The sequence below is a fragment of the Emydura macquarii genome, unplaced genomic scaffold (assembly GCF_026122565.2).
Source record: "Emydura macquarii macquarii isolate MOO-44397 ecotype Brisbane River unplaced genomic scaffold, CSIRO-AGI_Emac_v2 contig_2897, whole genome shotgun sequence".
NCBI lineage: Eukaryota > Metazoa > Chordata > Testudines > Chelidae > Emydura > Emydura macquarii.
The window spans coordinates 19973494-19990767 of record NW_027133034.1 but is presented as its reverse complement, the minus strand read 5'-3'; the positions used below and the strand labels follow the sequence as shown (position 1 = coordinate 19990767).

Sequence of the window (17274 nt, the reverse complement as noted above, 5' to 3'; positions counted from 1 at the left end):
TGGGGGGTGAGGAATGGGTGGGGTTGGGTTTTATTTTATTCACCCAGAATTTGAGTGGGATGGGGAAAATATACTGCACCAAGTCTTGTAGTTCTTACTCAGCAAAACCTCTGAGTTCTACTTGGGTGTGGACTGCAGGTTTTGGCAAATTATGATAGGCCTTGTTCATGTTTCTTTGTACTACTCTTAAACTGTGTTCTCTACTTCATATCTTCTAGGCCTTTCTTTACTATCTGCAGGCCTTTGAAATTAATTGCTGAACCAGCTATTGCTGTTTAATAACTGATAAGATGAAACTTGTGCAAAATAACTTTTTTTCAAGCCATAATTATGTGAATGATTACTTTGTTTTTCAGTACATATTTGTCTCCTTACTCTCCAGAGACACAACCTTCAAGCTATTAAAATCTGTGTGTAGACACTTGGAGGTAAGTATTGACAGAGTGAAGTTGTGCAACTCAGTTCTATTCCTTATGGCTGCTTTTTGTTTTTTAAGGATTAGCAATTAGATAAACTTTATTTATTTATTTATTTATTTATTTAATGTATTTAAAAAATTGGCTTTCAGGACGTAAGTGTTGGCAACAGTCCCAATCCTTCTTCTGCCGAAAACAGCTTCAGGGCTGATCGCCCTATGGCTTTGCCTTTGGTAAGCTGATTTTTTTTTTTTTTTTTTTTTTGATAAAGTTCCATTTATTAAAGTCCAAATTGTCCAAACTCTTCTAATATCTTAAACTGAAGAAAAGCGTGACACACACACATTCTGTCACCTGGGAAATTTCTGAATGAGCCGCATGATAGTGTTTGCTGATACCAACATAGATGTAATCTTCTCTTCACAAGAACAATGCATGAATAGATATGATGTCTGCATATGTGCTTTGGGTATGTAACAATGCCTGTCGTTAAGGTCTTATGTGGGCTGTGCACTGACTTGCATTTTTCTTCCTTTCCACATGCCTGTATTTCCAGCAGTCAGTCTTTCACTATGCTCTGCGCTATTGTAGAGTTGCAGCAAGCTGCTTCCCTTGACATTGAAGGCAGACTAACAGGCTTCTCAAAGCTTCAAGCCTTCCCCTACATGCCAGTTCAGTTCATTGGTCTGAAGAAAAACTGATGTTCAGTTGTTAACATATGCCACAGTCAGTGACCAAATAGTTCAAGCTATAGTCCTATTAAACTCTTCATCTGTAGAGTGACGCCTTTTAATTTCTGATGCTGTTGATACTGATTTCCAATGCAGGTGGCCCAAAATAATAGAATAAAAACAAATAATCTGCATAATTTTGAGTCTCACCTGGTCTTTCTCATGACTTTGTCCCATCAGGATTTCAATGAAGACTACTCAGATTTGGATGGCATAGTGCACCATCGGAGACAAGAGCTGGAAGAGTCTAGCAGTACTGGCTCTCAGACCCCTGAATCGGAACACTTCCAAGGTCAGCATCATCTTGATGTTTTAAGAGGGAAAGTATTTAGAGCAGTGTTTTCCGAAGCGTGGGGTGCAGCCTCCTAAGGTCAGGTTACGTGACGGATTAGCCTAAGGTGTACAGATGGACATCTCAGTTGTTCTCCAGAGTCTCAGCTTTGACTTTTAAAAGTATAAGTGTCTAGCTATTATAATTGTGACAGAAGCCTTCAGAGCACAATCCAAGTGTGACCAAGGCAAAGACTGGAATCTGCTGGCAGCCTGAAACAATGGTTCTGAGGTGTGAACTGTGCCATTCATTTCAATGGTGCTAAATTAGATGCTAATGACCATACTTAAGATATCAAGGTTCCCCATCGTAATATGATACTTCCTCTCCATTCTTAAATGCTTTGAAAATCTACACCACATTTTCCCAAAGTGCGTGGTTTGGGTGGAGGAGAGGAAAGGACAGAAGATATGTAAGATGTATAGGCCTTTAAAAGTTTTATTAAAGTGAATGTTTACAAAAAATAAAAAAAAGGTAACCCATAAAGTTAGAGACAAAATTATAAAACATCCAGGGATAGTATGCAGGTTATCGGGGGGCACAGGGTGTGATTGGGAGTCAGGGGAGAACAAGGGATAAGCTACGGTATCCTGGATGGGGGGTGATGGTGTGGGCGCTAAGAGATATAAGGGAATGGGGGAACATTACTAAGTATGTGGGTTACATTGGGGGTGTTTAACAAACAGTAAATAAGTCAATACAAAGTGGTGTGTCCCTCATTGAGTCCGTCTACATCTAGCTTCTAGCCACTGGGTTTTGTTATGCTCTTGTCTCCTAGATTAGAAAGCCCTCTACTATTATAAACTTTTTGTATGTAGTACTTATAGGTGCCTCCAAACCTTCATTTAAATATGCTAAATAGCTGCTTTACTCTTGTTTTAAGGCATGTTTTCCACATCTTGAATCATTCTTGTAGCTCTTATCTGAATCAGTTTCAATATTTTAGCATCCTTTCAGAGGGGTGGACACCAGAACTGAACACGGTGGTCTAGCAAGAGGAAGCACAATGCAGTATTTTGGGTGCTAGACTAGAATTTGAATTCAGTTTCCTGCTCTGCCACAGACTTTTCCTGGGTGACCTTAGACTTTGTTCCCCAGTTCACTATCTGCAAAATGGGGTAGTAGCATTTCTCATAGGGATGTTATGAAAATAAATACATTAAAGAATGAGGCAATTAGATACTATGGTAATGGAGCCTATATAACCACCTTAGACAGATTAGTAATGGTCTCAGCAATACCCTTTACAGAGATAGACCACTTCCCTATTTCTACTTGGTATTCCCTTTTGTTTGGCTTCTTAGGGTACAGCTTCCCAGTGCAAGTAGACAGACATGCATTAGCTCTACTCAATCAAGCAAGCTAAAAGTAGCCATGTAGCCGTGATAGCACTGGCTCAGGCTAGTCGCCTGAGTACAAACCCACTTAGACTACTTGGGTATATATTCAGGCAGCTAGCCCAAGCTGCCATACATGCTACCCCCAACTATACAGCTATTTCTAGCATACTTGCTCAAGCAGAGCTAGCACGTGTCTGTCTCCTCGCACTGGGAAGCACCCTGCCAGCTGCAATGTAGACATATCCTTAGTCTGAGCATCATACTCATCCCTCACCTACTTATTTGCATGATGAAGCCATATATGTTAACTTTCCTCATACTAGTAGAACTATTGGGTCAATAGAGCTACTAATGTAAGTAAAGCTAAGCACTTACAATGTAAGTCTTTGTACAGGGCTGGCCCTAGATGTGTTGTCGCCCAGGGCACAAAATATTTTTGGGGCTCCTTCCCCCCCCCACCCTAAAGGTGCAAGCAAAAAACAAAAGCAACCAAAACCAGGCATTTGGTGCCCCCAAATGTGGTGACTTGACACCCCTAAATGTTGGCACGCCAGGTGGCCATCCTGATCAGTCTGTCTTTTTTCAGAGTTCAGGGCAGTAAACTTTGTTCCTAGGATCAGAAACCTGACTGAGATGATTTGTATGTGCATTTGTACTGGAAACCAGATAATGCAGTACACAATATTTCATTAATTTAATTTTCAGTTTTATATGTCAAGTAGCCATGTAACTTTCTCCTTCTCTGCTGAACCATTCCTAATCTGAACAGCTGCTTTTTCCCATATTAGTTTAAGTAAATAGGTGCTTTTGTATCATGGTGCAAGATAAACAAAACAAAAACTATTTATCCTTGAAGCCTTGAGAAGTATCACAGAAGTTTGTTTTCCCACCATTTTTATTAGAAGAGGCTGGCTTTGAGCATATGAGCTTATTCACTCAAGGTTCTTTGAACAGTATCTGCAAATGCCTTCATATATACAAAGTTATTCTTTGTTAGCCCCATGTGTGCTTGATGTAATTTCTTTCTGTAACCAGTTATTCTAATACATTGCAGGAAGAGGGCGGGAGGCAGAGAGGATTGTGTTGCATCCTTTAATTATAATGGGAATAATGTAGTATCAATGTTTGCAATTTAAAGAAATAAGGTGAAAATCTGTTCTCTTAAACTATTGTCAGTAGGGTTGTACCAGAGTAACTGACCGCATAATACGGGCCAATGTGTCCTCGGTGTAATACTTGTGATGTTGTTTTACATGTTGTCCCGACCTGGACCATTCTGTATTCTATCTTGCAATTCCAAATCATTATCCATATCACATTAAAAGCCATTTTAAGAACAGTAACTTCAAATGAGGCAGTATATCAACCCTCTTCTTTTGTTTAGAATAGCCTAAATTATTTTGGGGAAAGTAATGTTCTGTGCTATTCAGGAGGTCAGACTAGATGATCACAATAATCCCTTCTAGCCTCAGAATCTATGAATCTTATTAACTGGGTTAGGTTTAATTTAGCAGGGTTTTTTCTTTTGCCAAAAATTTGAACACCTTTTTCTCCTCTCAATTCCCCTTCCTCCTCTTCTCCTCCCCTGTTTACTCCTTAGGTTTCTGAAATGATCATTTGGTGGTGTTAGGGAGCAATAACTAAACTGCTGTGTTGCTATCACACGCTGCACACATTTACGTTTCCGCTCCCATCTTCATGACAGTATGGCATATCCCCATGATATGGCCAACTCTTCTAATCCTTGCATTCCCTAGGCTGCTTCGAGTGCAGAATCTGTCCTGCAGGAACTAAGAACTTCCTTGTACCACTCTATTCAAAGTGCACTTCTCTGACCTGCCTTCACATGTAAGAGCACAGCATCCTAGTTTAAAAAAAAAACAAAAACAAAACAACTTGCTTAATGCATCACTGCGGCATACTCAAATACCACAGTTACAGGTATGCTATCAGAACCTGAACAGAATATAATTAGTTTAATTGGATTCCTAAATATAGCCACCATCCGATTCTCATCAAAATAAATTGGCAATCATCAGAGACTGGCTGGTCAGTGTGTGCCTAATAGCAGAACTTGTGATTTAGTCAAATTGACCTAGTACTTAGCTATTTTTGGTAAAAAACACTATTAGTTTCAGAAGGGCAGATCTAGAATTAGTAACAATGTTATCAACACTTCATTTCCACTCACAATATAGGAAACCTTCTTTTGGGACTAAATATTTGTTTGTACATTCTTTTTTTAAAAAAAAAATCATTTCTCTTTTGTTTTCTTCCAACAAAACTGAATAGTGGACACACTTGTGCCTCTGCCTATAATACATGCCTGCATCCAAGTACTTAAAATTGCAAGTAATCAGATTTTGTGAGAACTCAATTGCAAGAGCAAAATTTTAATTTAAATAAATAGAGAGAGAAAATGCCACCCTTTAGAATATTAGTTCTAATAAACACACTTGCTTCCTATCCTTTTAAAAAGTAATAGTGATTCAATGCCCCAACAGTTGATGATATTGGTACTGCAATGGTTTGGATGACTACTGCAAAATGTTATAGAATATTTATGTCTAATATTTGTATATGTTCTCTGCTGATAACCTGCAAAGCTCATGAGGGTTGCCATCTAATTTTAAACTTGCTGAAGGAACTTGAATGCACCATAGCAATGCATTTCACCACTGCAGGTCCAATGGCCTTTGTTAGTTTGTGAAATATGTTTAACTGCTATGCAGATTGTACTAAAATCTTACAATGATTCTTATAATTTAAGCCACCTCTATCCAGATCCCAGAAGGACTTCCTTTCAGATCTTCATATTGGGGAAACTGTCTGTCTTTGCTGACCTTAATCATTTTCTTTGTATTTCACTTAATTTAAAATCCAATCTTGTTTTGACAGATTACCACGTCATTGAGACCCAGACTCATCTGAAAGTGTCCAAGGCAGAGGCAAAGTCTAGCCATACAGACATACACAGTAAACATATGCCTGAAGGAACAGGCAGGAACATTCCCAGAAATGGTAAAGAATCAAAGCTAGATCTTCTGCAAGTATAAATTGGTGTAGCGCCACATAAATCCAGACAGCCAGACCAAATTACATCATTAGGGTATCTGTCCCTCACTGTTTTTAGATACTTTGCCACACAAAGTCTTTTGTTGTGTTACGGCAGTCCAGTTTGATCAAAATTAATCTGTTCTTCTCATGACAGGCCGTGTTGGAGCCTTCGGATTCTTTCACAGAGTGAAGTCCTGGAGATTTTTGTCTCTGAACCACATACTTATTTTCTATGCAGTTCTGTAAGTGAACAATTCCTTACCAAGACCATCAGAGTCTCCTCATACCCTTATTTCACCAGTCTTCCGACAGTGCTGTAGAAGCATGTTTTAAAAGTGGATTTATTCATTTCTCCTTGTTTGTGTACCAGTAATAGGATTTTACAGTAAAATTTGTCTTGCTGCATAAAAGTCAGCAGAAAAACACTGTTTATTGTGACCTTTCTAAATTGCTCAAAGAAGTGCTCCAGGGTAGTTGTGGACTATATGGCCTGTGCCCTATAGAAACCTCTAAGGTGACTTTAACAGCTAAGTTTAATAAAACTACTTGAATGTCCATTCCATATAACATTTAGCTGTGCTGTAGACCCTAAGGATGAGATTTTCAAAGCTGCCTGAAGCATATGGACACCAGATGAACTGGGACTCCAATGCTGTAAGGAAGCTTTGAAAATCCTACCCTAGGAATTTTACAGGATATATATAACTTTATTCATTGACAATACTTTGTTTTAAAATCAAACTTCTTTTCGGCTACATCTGTATATGCTATGCCCCAACTAATGCAGTACTCTTGTGATTTATTTTTCTTCGTTTTTCCCCTGCAGTGTCTGTGTCCTAATCTTTTCCACCTTCTACATGAGATATAAAATCAATATTCTGGAGGAACGGCTAGTCTCCATGGCTTCCTTCGTTGACTCCCATATTAATGAGTAAGAAGGCATCATTTTTAAAGGAAAATAACATTCCTCTGTTTTATGCCCTATCCCTGTTGGACACCTCTCTTCTGCAAATCTTCATGATAATTGACAGGCAACTTAGTGCGATGCAGTTCTTGAGCCTGCATTAGTCTCATTTCATAACTTTCTCTTTTTTTCAGGAGCCTTAGGGGGTAAAAGTACTTAAAGAGAATTCAGAGAGAACTCGGATTTTAGCAAATTTCAGTTAATTGAGAGTGAAGGTGACACTGGCTGTCCTGGTACAATCTAGAGTTGTACTGTACCCTCCTACAGAGCACTGAAACTGGCTGTTGTGCAAAGGAAACTTTTAGTCTCCAGATTCTATCTGGCTACCTTTAGTCTCCAAAAAAGACTTTCCAGAACTAGCAGCCTGGTTCCTCTGATTGTGTGTGGTGTAGGAGAGGGTTCCCAAAGGTTTGGGCTACCTTCATCTTCAGACAGTCAAGCTATACCCATCCGGCTGAGCAAGTTAGCTGTGCTTAACAAGAGCTTCACAGTGCCCCATTCAGACTCTGTCTGGTAATCTCCGCCATTAAAGGCACAGTCCCCAATACCACACCAATCAACTCTCCTCTACACTTGCTGGTGATTTTAAAATAGATTCCCATGAACCAAAACAATGGCCTCAGTTATTGGAAAAGGCAATAAAAAGTAAGTGTGTGGAGAGCTTGGGTTAATCCTTAGGACCCTCCAAATGAACGTATTCATCATCCTTGGTAAAAGGCAGTGAGGTATATATTTATAGGCCCCTCATTGACAACCTCCTCCCCCTACAATCCCCCCTTGAGCAACCACAGAGCCTGCTCCTCCTTACAATATAGTTCAGGCCCCCAGGCCTCATTTCTTAGTGGACACATGGCTGCTTTTAAAGACAAAAACAAACATTTCCTTTGCCAACCTCACTCTGCACCTGCCGGTTGTCAGGAGCCAACCTAGTCTTCAGCAGCTTGGGGCTCCATAACCGCATGGCAACACACACATCTCCCCAGACTCCTCCTATACTCTGTCTGCAGGTACTGTGGATAGAAATGTTGACACAGGCAGCCAGCTGGTGACGCACCACCTGAAAAACAAGCAGCCAAAGAAATCAACCAAAAGCAAAACCTAACAAGGCAGTGCTGTACCCGGAATAGGTGGGACTATTTGCTAAGTACTGAAGGGGCCCAACCTCCTGTATTAGACTTTTAACTACATTTTCCTGGGGGAGCCATCCATAACAACCAGGTCCCCCTAACAAGACACTACAGGCTACTTAGGAAAACCTATTGCACCATTTAGGGTCCAACACTGCTCTCAGCTACTTACGCCGCTTCCACTGACAGTGGGGATAGTATGTGTATATAAGAGGGCAGAATTCAGCTCTTCCTTATTAATTTAAAGGAGTAGGAAGGGAATAATGCCTTATCCAGAATTGAAATGTCTAGAAAGCTGTTTGTCCACTGATTTTTCCCTTTTTAGAGTTGTGTGAAACTGTTATAGCCCCTTCAAACCGCTTTGATAATGAAGGGAGCGTCCCATTTTCCTTTCAATGTGGTCCAAACTTTTAAAAGATAGTGATTCTAATGTGCAACATTTTTTTTCAGTTTGTTTGGATCCATGTCATAAGACACAAGCATATTTACAGAGGGATTTTACTAATAAAAATGCTAAAGAATTTCCATCTGGATTTCTGTAGACTTAGTTCACTAAAGAATGTAGTCTCAGGGCACAAATTACTTTACAGAAATATTGTGCTAAACAAATATAGCACTAAAAATGTTCCTGTTCAAACCACTCATTGCTTTCTATATAAAATTTCTATTGCATGTCCTTTCCTTTCCTCCCTCACGTCCTCCTTTTCTTTAATAGACAGCCAGTGCAAAAAGGTCTGGGATCTCATCCACAACTGAATGCTGATGCCCTCTGTGATGAACTAACAGCTAACCTCATAAAATTGGAAAAGGTAATTTATTAAGATGAATAACATTAGGCAAGTAGTTAAATGCCCAGTACTCAGGATACGCGATGAGCAAACAGGTTCTTATCAAACCACTGAAGTTTCTTTCCCAAAAGTACCAGACCCTCCAAGATTTGTTTTTGTAGATCTCAGAACAGCCTCTCTGGAACAGTGTACACCACCTTCCTGAGGGGACACAGTTCTTGGACAATGGCATAGATTAACAGTTAAGCCCAAGCATGTGTGTCCGTCTGTGAATACTCCTTTATGAGAGGTGGAGGAATCAATTGCAGTTTAATTACTCTGAGACCCCCAGTGACTTGTGCTTAACATCCGTTAATGACCTTCATTTTTGGCTGGTAAGGCCAACAGACTTTTTAATTTTACCTTGCTTAGTTGATACCTGTCTGTTTTGCCAAACCAATAAAAGCTTCTGGAATTCTAGTGTCCACCCATAAAGTGGATGTTTAGTAACAGCCTTTTACTGCTTAGTAACATAAATGCCGCAGCCATTTTACTCCCTATGGATGACCCCTTCTTTTTTCCATTTACTAATTGCAAAACTAAATATACTTGCTATCCACAGCTGGAAAATCAAACAAAAACAACACTAGGCAGGAAAGTATATTTTCACTTGGTTACATTTACATTTCAAGTGCAGTAAAGTGATAATTAAAATTAAGGTGTTTCATTTTTTTCCACTGACCCAGCATGTAAGTTGTATTTCTCTTGTAATAACCCTTTATTTGAATTCAGACATACTAAAATCACATCAGTTTTTTGTTTCTAAAATGTTGATAGCTTGCCAAGGTCTTTAATACAGTTTGTTTTTCCAGACCAAACTTTGCAGATTGCATGTAGCTGAGATTTGATATCACTGCTAGCAATACGTCAAAGGTTTCGAAACAACTTTGCTACCAGGGAAATGAGGCCTGATTCTCTCTCCAGTGTAAATCTGGAGTAATTCCATTGACTTCAGTGGCATTACATTGGTTTAAAACTAGTGAGTGAGAGAATCACTTGCTCTTTAGTGAGATATATTCAGAGACTGCTCTTGCAATCTTGACCAACATACACATGCCCAGTCATTTCATTGGGGGTTCTCACTAAAGACCAATGGTTCAGTTCAGCAGAGCGCATGAGCATGTTCTGACTGAAGTTTAATTGATTTCAGTGGGATTTGAGCCTGTGCTAAAAGTTAAATTATTTGCTCAGTTGGGGCCTAAAGAATTGAACCCCTAAAGAGACCTTAACTTTCCTTATTTTCACACTTGGACTGCTGCCAATTTACAATACAATGGTCCTAGTGTTCTCTTGAGCACAGGTTGTGGCATACCAACACACTTCTCTTAAAGTGTCACTGACGCTCCTCTTCAGTAAAGAGTTTCTAAACCTTAGCAAGGATCTAAGCTAACACTATGAAATAATTAGCTATTTGTGGTTTGTGAAAATTGTACCGCTGGGTTGACATTCCTTATTTTAAAAATAATTCGTATCAGAGGAGAAAGTTTTGTCCTGGTATTAACACATGCTTTCCTCTCCTCATCACATCTTTCCCATAGACTTGCAGACTCTCAAAAATCCTGTTCAGAATTCGATCCTGTTGCAGTGACCTCTTTTGAATGTGACCTTGTGGTTTTCCCAGCTCTATTGAATTCCACACTTGCAGCCACTGAATTCCCAGTGGCTTAATAGCACCATATCTGGCACTGCTAGGCTATTGTTGATGGGCTTTATACAATTGGGTAGCCAGATGTATCCACTAGAAAGGGCTTGAAATGAAAAACCAAAATGACTGGTGTGCCTCACATACAGTAGCCCCCGGACCTCTTTTGACTCCTCCACCTTTTCTGAGAAGCAAATAAAATTAAAATGGAGGCACTAGATAAATTGGTATATATTAACCTTGAGCCTGACTTCATTTTTTCTTTCTTTCCATTTCTTTCCTCCTTTCCCTCACTGAACCCAGCCTGGCTTTTTTTCTTGAAGTGTGTTTGGTGTGCTTCAGGAAAGTGGGGGGGGCATGAGAATGTGGTTTGGGTAACTGTCCCCAGTCCTGGGTTAGCTGGGGATTGGAATGGCCATGGCATAATTTTAGAGCAGCCTTGGGGCAGCTCCATATTATACCATCTGTAGCCAGTGGCTATGGCAGCTGAAGCTCTGGGAGAACACACCATGCGTCCCATCCTGACACACCCTATGCTGATGTGGGGAGAGAAACAGGAGAGAGAGATGCTAAGCCAGCTTTGCACCATCCAAAGATTCCATTGCATCAAGGGTGAATCCTTGGCTACCTTCAGGGTATCATTTTGACTGCTTTGCACTGCCCTCAACAACATAAAGCAGCTGGGGCAAACGACAAAGCCCAGTGTCTTCTCACTGCTGCTCCTTACAGGAGTAGGCCAATTGCTAGAGCAAGGTATGTTTTACCTCACGGTCTGTAGATTGTACGCTATTGTTCATAAGATGATGGGAGCAGCCTGTCCTGTTTGAGCTGGTCAAAATGCTTTGAAAAATGCTTCTTTAATTTTCATAAAAGTTCTGTTGATGGTTTTTCTTGAGATTTTGACCACCTGTAAAGAAGGTCACAATTTTTCAATTATCAAAAAAAGATCAATTATGAAACTTGAAAAAATTACAACATAGACAAATAATAAAAAATGTTAATGAAATTAATTACTGGGTTTTTTTCCAACTCTGTCAGTCCTGGAGCATCCCTGCTCTCTCGCTAGCTCAAACCTAGTGGAACAGCAGGGCAGCTACAGAATATACCGAAAGTGCCTGCCACCTCAGTTCCAGCTTTCCAACTGAGCTTGTGCCTGGCTGATAAAACATGGATGTTAGATTGACTTCAGTATAACAACCATTTAAAATGTACACATGGGCATAAGTAACAGTGCCAGAATTAACTGGTGTGCTCAAACTTGTATTGAAGAGTGCTTCTAACAGTGTGAAGGAGCAATAGCTTTATCTGAACCTTCTCTCTTTTTTTTTTTTTTTTTTTTTTAAAGATACAAAACAACTTACAAAGGCTACTTGAAGATGGTGATTGAAACCTTGATGATCTGGGCTACTTCATACCTCATTCTCCTGCTTCTGATAAGCAGCTTCAAACACTGCAGTGAACTCTGCAGGCCGGAGTTCGTTTCTTTTTTTTTTTTTTTTTTTTTTTTAAACATCTAAAGCCACACTTAGACTGCTGCAGCAGCTCCGCCATCTCAAGAATCTGGAGTGGTTTATTCTTGTGCAATAAAATATCTATATATTCTATCAGTAATGCCTTTCCATTGCTATTCACATATCAGTAGAGACAATGTGATTTTTATAGTTTGAGGCCAAATTCTGTTCTTGGTTACTCCAGTGTAAATCTAGAGTAACTCCCTTTACCTCAGTATTTGTTTTTCATTTACATGGGTGTGACAGAGCAGAATTTGGTCTTGGATGTACAGCTCCGGAACCACTATGTGCAAATGCTTGTTGTCTTTTGGGGAGAGACACCTGTCAGCTAATTACTCTAGTTATGAATAAACACCCCATTTTTATTTTTCTTCCCTTCTGCCCCAGTTCTGCAAAATCCAAGGCATGTGTCAAACACCTTAATGTCTAGCCTCTGGGCCTGATGCTCTGAGGTGCTGAATGTACTCTGCTCCTTATGTGCCAGATTCTCAGCTGGTGTAATCAGCACAACTCCATTCACTTCACTGGAGCTACACCAGATTAATGCCAGCTGAGGATCTGGCCCATTGACTTAAATGGAAATTGAGTGCCTAGTAGATGGCAAGATGAAACCCTATGCAATCGTTCACAATTTTTACAAAATACCCCACCCAGTATGAACTGTAGCTTCTGCAAACTGTCTATGAGGATGACAGCACCGTGTGCCATGTAAGCGCAGTTTAAAATATCCAGTATATTTTAAACCTTTCATTGCAACACAGTTTGCTCATTATGCCCTTCACTGATGATATACTGTCAGCCTTTCAAAGGGTGGCATGGGGTCTTAGCTGTGCAGTTCACATTCCATTTACCGGGGGTCCCCTAGCTAATTTGGTGACCAAAGATCTCAGGGAGTCTATCATCCTTACACAATGGGAACAGGCGAGTTAATGAAAATACAATGATAAAATTGGAAACCATTCTACTGGAGTGTATAGAAGACAATAAGTGTCTCTTTTGTTTTGTTTTCACAGAGCCTTAAATGATTAAATAACTGGTGATTTTTAACTCTGTGGTTTACCAATTGGGTTGATTAGTTTTCATGAGACAATATTTAGGGTAGCTTAAGATAACACCTGTAAGTAAACAGGTGTTCATATATGCATTTTATAATCATTTCTGTGAAATGTAACTTATTTTGTTTAATAAAAAATAAACTGCTTTAAAAAAGTCTGGTGCTTACAGGTTCACTTGTCTGCCCATTTCCACATGTGGCAGTTAATTATATGTTCTACTTAAAGCTGATATAGTTTTTTGTCGCCAGAAATCTGTGAATGTGTTTTGTGCCTCCAGAAACTGTTTTCAAACCTCCTCCTAAAACATCATACTACATGATACATCTAGGACCTGATTAAAAGCCTAATCCAGACAGTGAGAGTCTTTCCACTGAAGGCTTTCATTCAGATTCTCCGTGTACATGCATTTTTCCTAGTCCACGGCCACTGAAGAAGATCCTCAACTGCTGTAAATCAGTGTTACATGAGGGCCAATTTATACCATCTGAGAATTTGTCCAATATTTGTAACAGGGTATTGTGAACCTTGGGTAAAGCTATGCCTGAAGAACGTGGGACAGAAGCCTCTGTCAGCCTCAACCCGTAGGCAGGATGCAGAGATCTGGGGGCCAGTCGTGTATGGATCCCATGGAGCACCTCTCCCGCTCAAGGGATCCATTTCAGATTGATGTGGTTTCCTCACAAATACACACCACCATGAGGAAAGCACGGCTAGGCTCGGCTCTACAGCATGCTGGAAGGGGGAGTTCCACACCCAACGTGGCCTCTTTCCCTCACACCCTAAACACAGCATGGCAGAATTTCCACTGCATTTACTCTTTTTGTAGCTGTAAAGTTTCTGAGAGGCTCTTTCCTATTTACTTAGATCTGTAAATATAACTAGTTGAGCAAACTGATAACAAACCTCTTAAGATATTTCCATACACAACTTTTCACCTCACATTCCCAGACATGAGCCAAATTCTGCCCTCACTTATGAAGTCTGTGGAGTTGCATAGGTGCAGTGGAGGGCAGTAGCTGACTTCCACCAGTGAATTCAATGCCAGGGACAGGAAAGGCAACTCCCTTATTCAGGCGCTGGCTCAGTCCCTGGTGCAGGCTAGGACACCCCTGAGGCCTGTCCTAATGTGATTCCACTCCTGAGGATTATGGCAGTTGGGAATTGCCAAAACACTGGATCTCCCCACCTATCTTCTTACCCTAACATTGCCTGATCCATCCCAGAATGACCCCTGGAAATGCTGTGCCCTGGAAATGCCCTGAGAGCTGTAGCCCAGGAGTGGATCTGGGCCCCAGAGTTTAAAATACGAAATCTGTGCCAATGCTGTTAATAGTTTTCTCTGTGAAGTTATTTGGAGAGATGCCACAACAGACTGTATTAAATTTTGTTGCCTCTTGAAGCAACTTCAAGTATATTTGGGCAAATAATTGGTTTTTTTGGTTTAGTTCTGAAAATGTTTGGGATTTGTCAGCAGAGTCTGTTTCAGGCTAGCTTAATAAGAGTGGAGCTACTTACACATTCATTGGGCCAAAGAGAAGAGAGTGAAAGAATGACTCACTAGTCCGGTGATCAAGGCACTCACCTATAAGGGGGAGTACCAAATTCAAGTCCCTGCTCCACAGAGGGGATTTAATCTCGGGGTTTCCCACATCTCAGGCAAGTGCCCTAACCACTGGGATAAAAGTTAAAGGGGAAAATTCATTCTCTCTTACTTTGCTGAGCTGCAAAAAACTTTTTCCAGAGAAAACGAAGTGGGTCAGATTTGCAAAAAGTTTCAGCTCAACTGAAGCCACATGCAAATTAACTATTTGTCCAAAAAAATTCACAATCTAGATCTCTAAAGGCTAAATGTTGCTTTTGGATGTGCAGAGTGGATCCTATTAAATTCAGAGAGCAGCATAAGCACAGCCCAGGCTGGAAACAGTTTGAGAAAAGGCTATCACAGTCTGTGTTCAAATGCTCATGAACAATATTCCTAAATGTCTTTTAAACCTTTCGGAGACTAAATAGAGCAACCTATGTATCTCCATGCAACCAGGGAGGAGCTGACTTTGAATTTGAAGAGGGTGTGAATTAAAAGCACTTATTGAAATTACAAGGCACAGAGATGGTGTCTCAGAAGCAGGGTCAGCTGATCTTAGTTTGAAGATGACAACAAATAGTCCTATCTATTAACAGCAAGTGGGATGGGGAGGGATTGTTTGTTGGCCAAACTGTGATTACAGCCACTTTGGAAGAGATCTTTACTGAACGTTTGGCTAGTCTACACTTAAAACTTACAGCAGCACAGCTGTATCAATACAGCTTGTGCCATTGGAAGATCATTGTAAGATGTTGCCTGCTGACATAACGCTGTCCACAAGCGCTTATGCTGGCAAAATTTATGTTGCTGGGTGGGGTGTTTTTTCACACCCCTCAGGAACAAAAGTTTTGCCAACATAAGTGCTAGCGTAGACAAGGCCTTACTGTTAAGGAATGTTAAGCTAATCAGTAAGGAGATTTGTATGGTGTCTTTTAGATTTAAAATCAAACTAGTTGGACAAGGAAGAAGGGCTACACTGCTTACCAAACAAATGGAAACAAAAATGCACTTGGTGGAATTCTCTACAGATGAATTTTCTTTCCTACACACTTCATGGGAAAAATGTAATAGAGAAGCCCAAGTTTTCAGCAGTGACTAGTGATTTTAGGTGCCCAACTTGAGGCACCTTTAAAAGGAGCTTGCTTTTCAGAAAGCACTGAACTTCTATGAAAATCACACCCTCTTGATGTCACAAGCTGCATTCTCAAAAACCACACGTCACTTCTGAAAATTTCAGCTGCCTACTGCACTGTTTTTGCAGGGACTGCTTGTCCTCCTGCTAGGGATGGGATAATGTGTACAGCATGAGGGCAATCCATAAGGATATGTCGACTTTCAACGTGGTGTCTGCCTCACACACATGCAGTTGAGAAAAATGGTGCCCCTTGAAAAGTATGCATAGCACTAAAGCAAACAACGGTCACATGTGGTTTGTTGTACTCAGGAGTGGGAACCTCACAAAAAGCCAAAGCTAATATAACAATAGCTAAGCAGTAACATGACATCAATTATTTAAGTAAAGGACGGATTGATCAAAGTATCCATAACACAGGGCTGCCTATATTAATTTACATGAGTGTCTAAAACAGCTCCTAGATAAATATAACTCTTTGCTCTCACTTTACACCAGCCTAACACAGAGAAGCCTGCCAGCACTCTCATCATACTCACATATGCACAAGAACCCCCACTTCTCCTGCAGGGCTAATTTAAAATTCAAACAGGTCTGTTGGGCTTTTCTGGGGACTGTGTCTGTCCCCTCCTCAGGTACAGTAGTGCTGAGAGAATTTCCACAGGTTTTTCCCCTAGAGGACTGATGAGGTAACTAGGCCAGGCTGATTCTCTTTCCCCTCCCTATGCTAGCTAGTTCCACAGCTGTCTGCAACAGTTTCTGCTTTGTTTCCTTGTTTTGATGTAACATGAAAAATGAGCTCCAAATCCCCCAACACCTCCCCTACTGCCACCAGATATTTTTGTTTGTTTTGAAATAGTTCTAGGTATCACTTAATAGAAATACTATGCCTTTAAAAATTGATGGTTTGGGCACTGTCAATCAAGAGAAACTCCTGTTCTCAAGGAAGCACAGCAATTACCACCAATCACTGAACAGATCTATTACACCACTATAACAGCAAGTATGTCATACTTCTGCTACAGGAAAGCTTTGTGGAGATATTTATAATATTATGAATTAAGTCTTACAGAAGACTAGGAAGAAAGCAGATAAGCTAAAGATTTCTCACTAACCATACTGTTCCCTGAGCAGGTGCGTTATCGAACATTGACCAGAATAAAGAATTGCAGCAGTGAATGAGTAATCCAAATTTATTTTAATAGAGCTTTAGGCCAATGGCTGCCCTTTAACCCCCATGTTGTTTGTAGTGTTGTGGCAATGTTGGTCCCAGGGTAGAGAGACATAAGGTGGGTAAAGAAGACCTCCTTGTAGCTCTAAAGCTTGTCTCTTTCATCAGTAGAAGTTGATCCAATAAGAGATATTACCTCACCCACCTTGTCTCTTTAACCCATATGGCAGAACGCCAGGTAAGGTTAGTCCAAGCAAAGGACTAACCTCTTTCTAATGTAGGAGAAGTAAGTGCTGCACAGCTCTGTTATGGGGCAAGGTTAGGTAATTCATAGTGCTCATGATTGTGTTCTGATCCTGGCTGTGTCACTTCAGCAAATCATTTAATC

At 40.4% G+C, this 17274-nt stretch overlaps 1 protein-coding gene and 1 long non-coding RNA gene across 4 annotated transcripts in view; one reads left to right on the top strand and one right to left on the bottom strand.

Moving 5' to 3' along the window:
* Positions 1–13156, top strand: part of GRAMD2B (GRAM domain containing 2B) — a 57479-nt gene extending 44323 nt beyond the window's left edge. For 2 of the 3 annotated variants that reach the window (XM_067569221.1, XM_067569223.1), the window contains exons 7-15: positions 357–428; positions 569–649; positions 1328–1439; positions 5717–5839; positions 6030–6117; positions 6702–6806; positions 8682–8775; positions 9356–9482; positions 11781–13156. In XM_067569221.1, the coding sequence (XP_067425322.1) occupies positions 357–428; positions 569–649; positions 1328–1439; positions 5717–5839; positions 6030–6117; positions 6702–6806; positions 8682–8775; positions 9356–9433 (753 nt within the window). In that variant the 3' untranslated portion in view covers positions 9434–9482; positions 11781–13156. The remainder of the gene's footprint in view (positions 1–356; positions 429–568; positions 650–1327; positions 1440–5716; positions 5840–6029; positions 6118–6701; positions 6807–8681; positions 8776–9355; positions 9483–11780) is intronic. The other variant, XM_067569222.1, reaches the window with a different exon arrangement.
* Positions 7618–16336, bottom strand: LOC137167198 (uncharacterized). The gene is made up of 3 exons (XR_010924047.1): positions 16255–16336; positions 11200–11342; positions 7618–7896 (listed from the first exon to the last, which is right to left on the bottom strand). It is a non-coding gene; the product is annotated as an uncharacterized lncRNA (long non-coding RNA).
* Between the last annotated feature and the right edge of the window lie 938 nt (positions 16337–17274).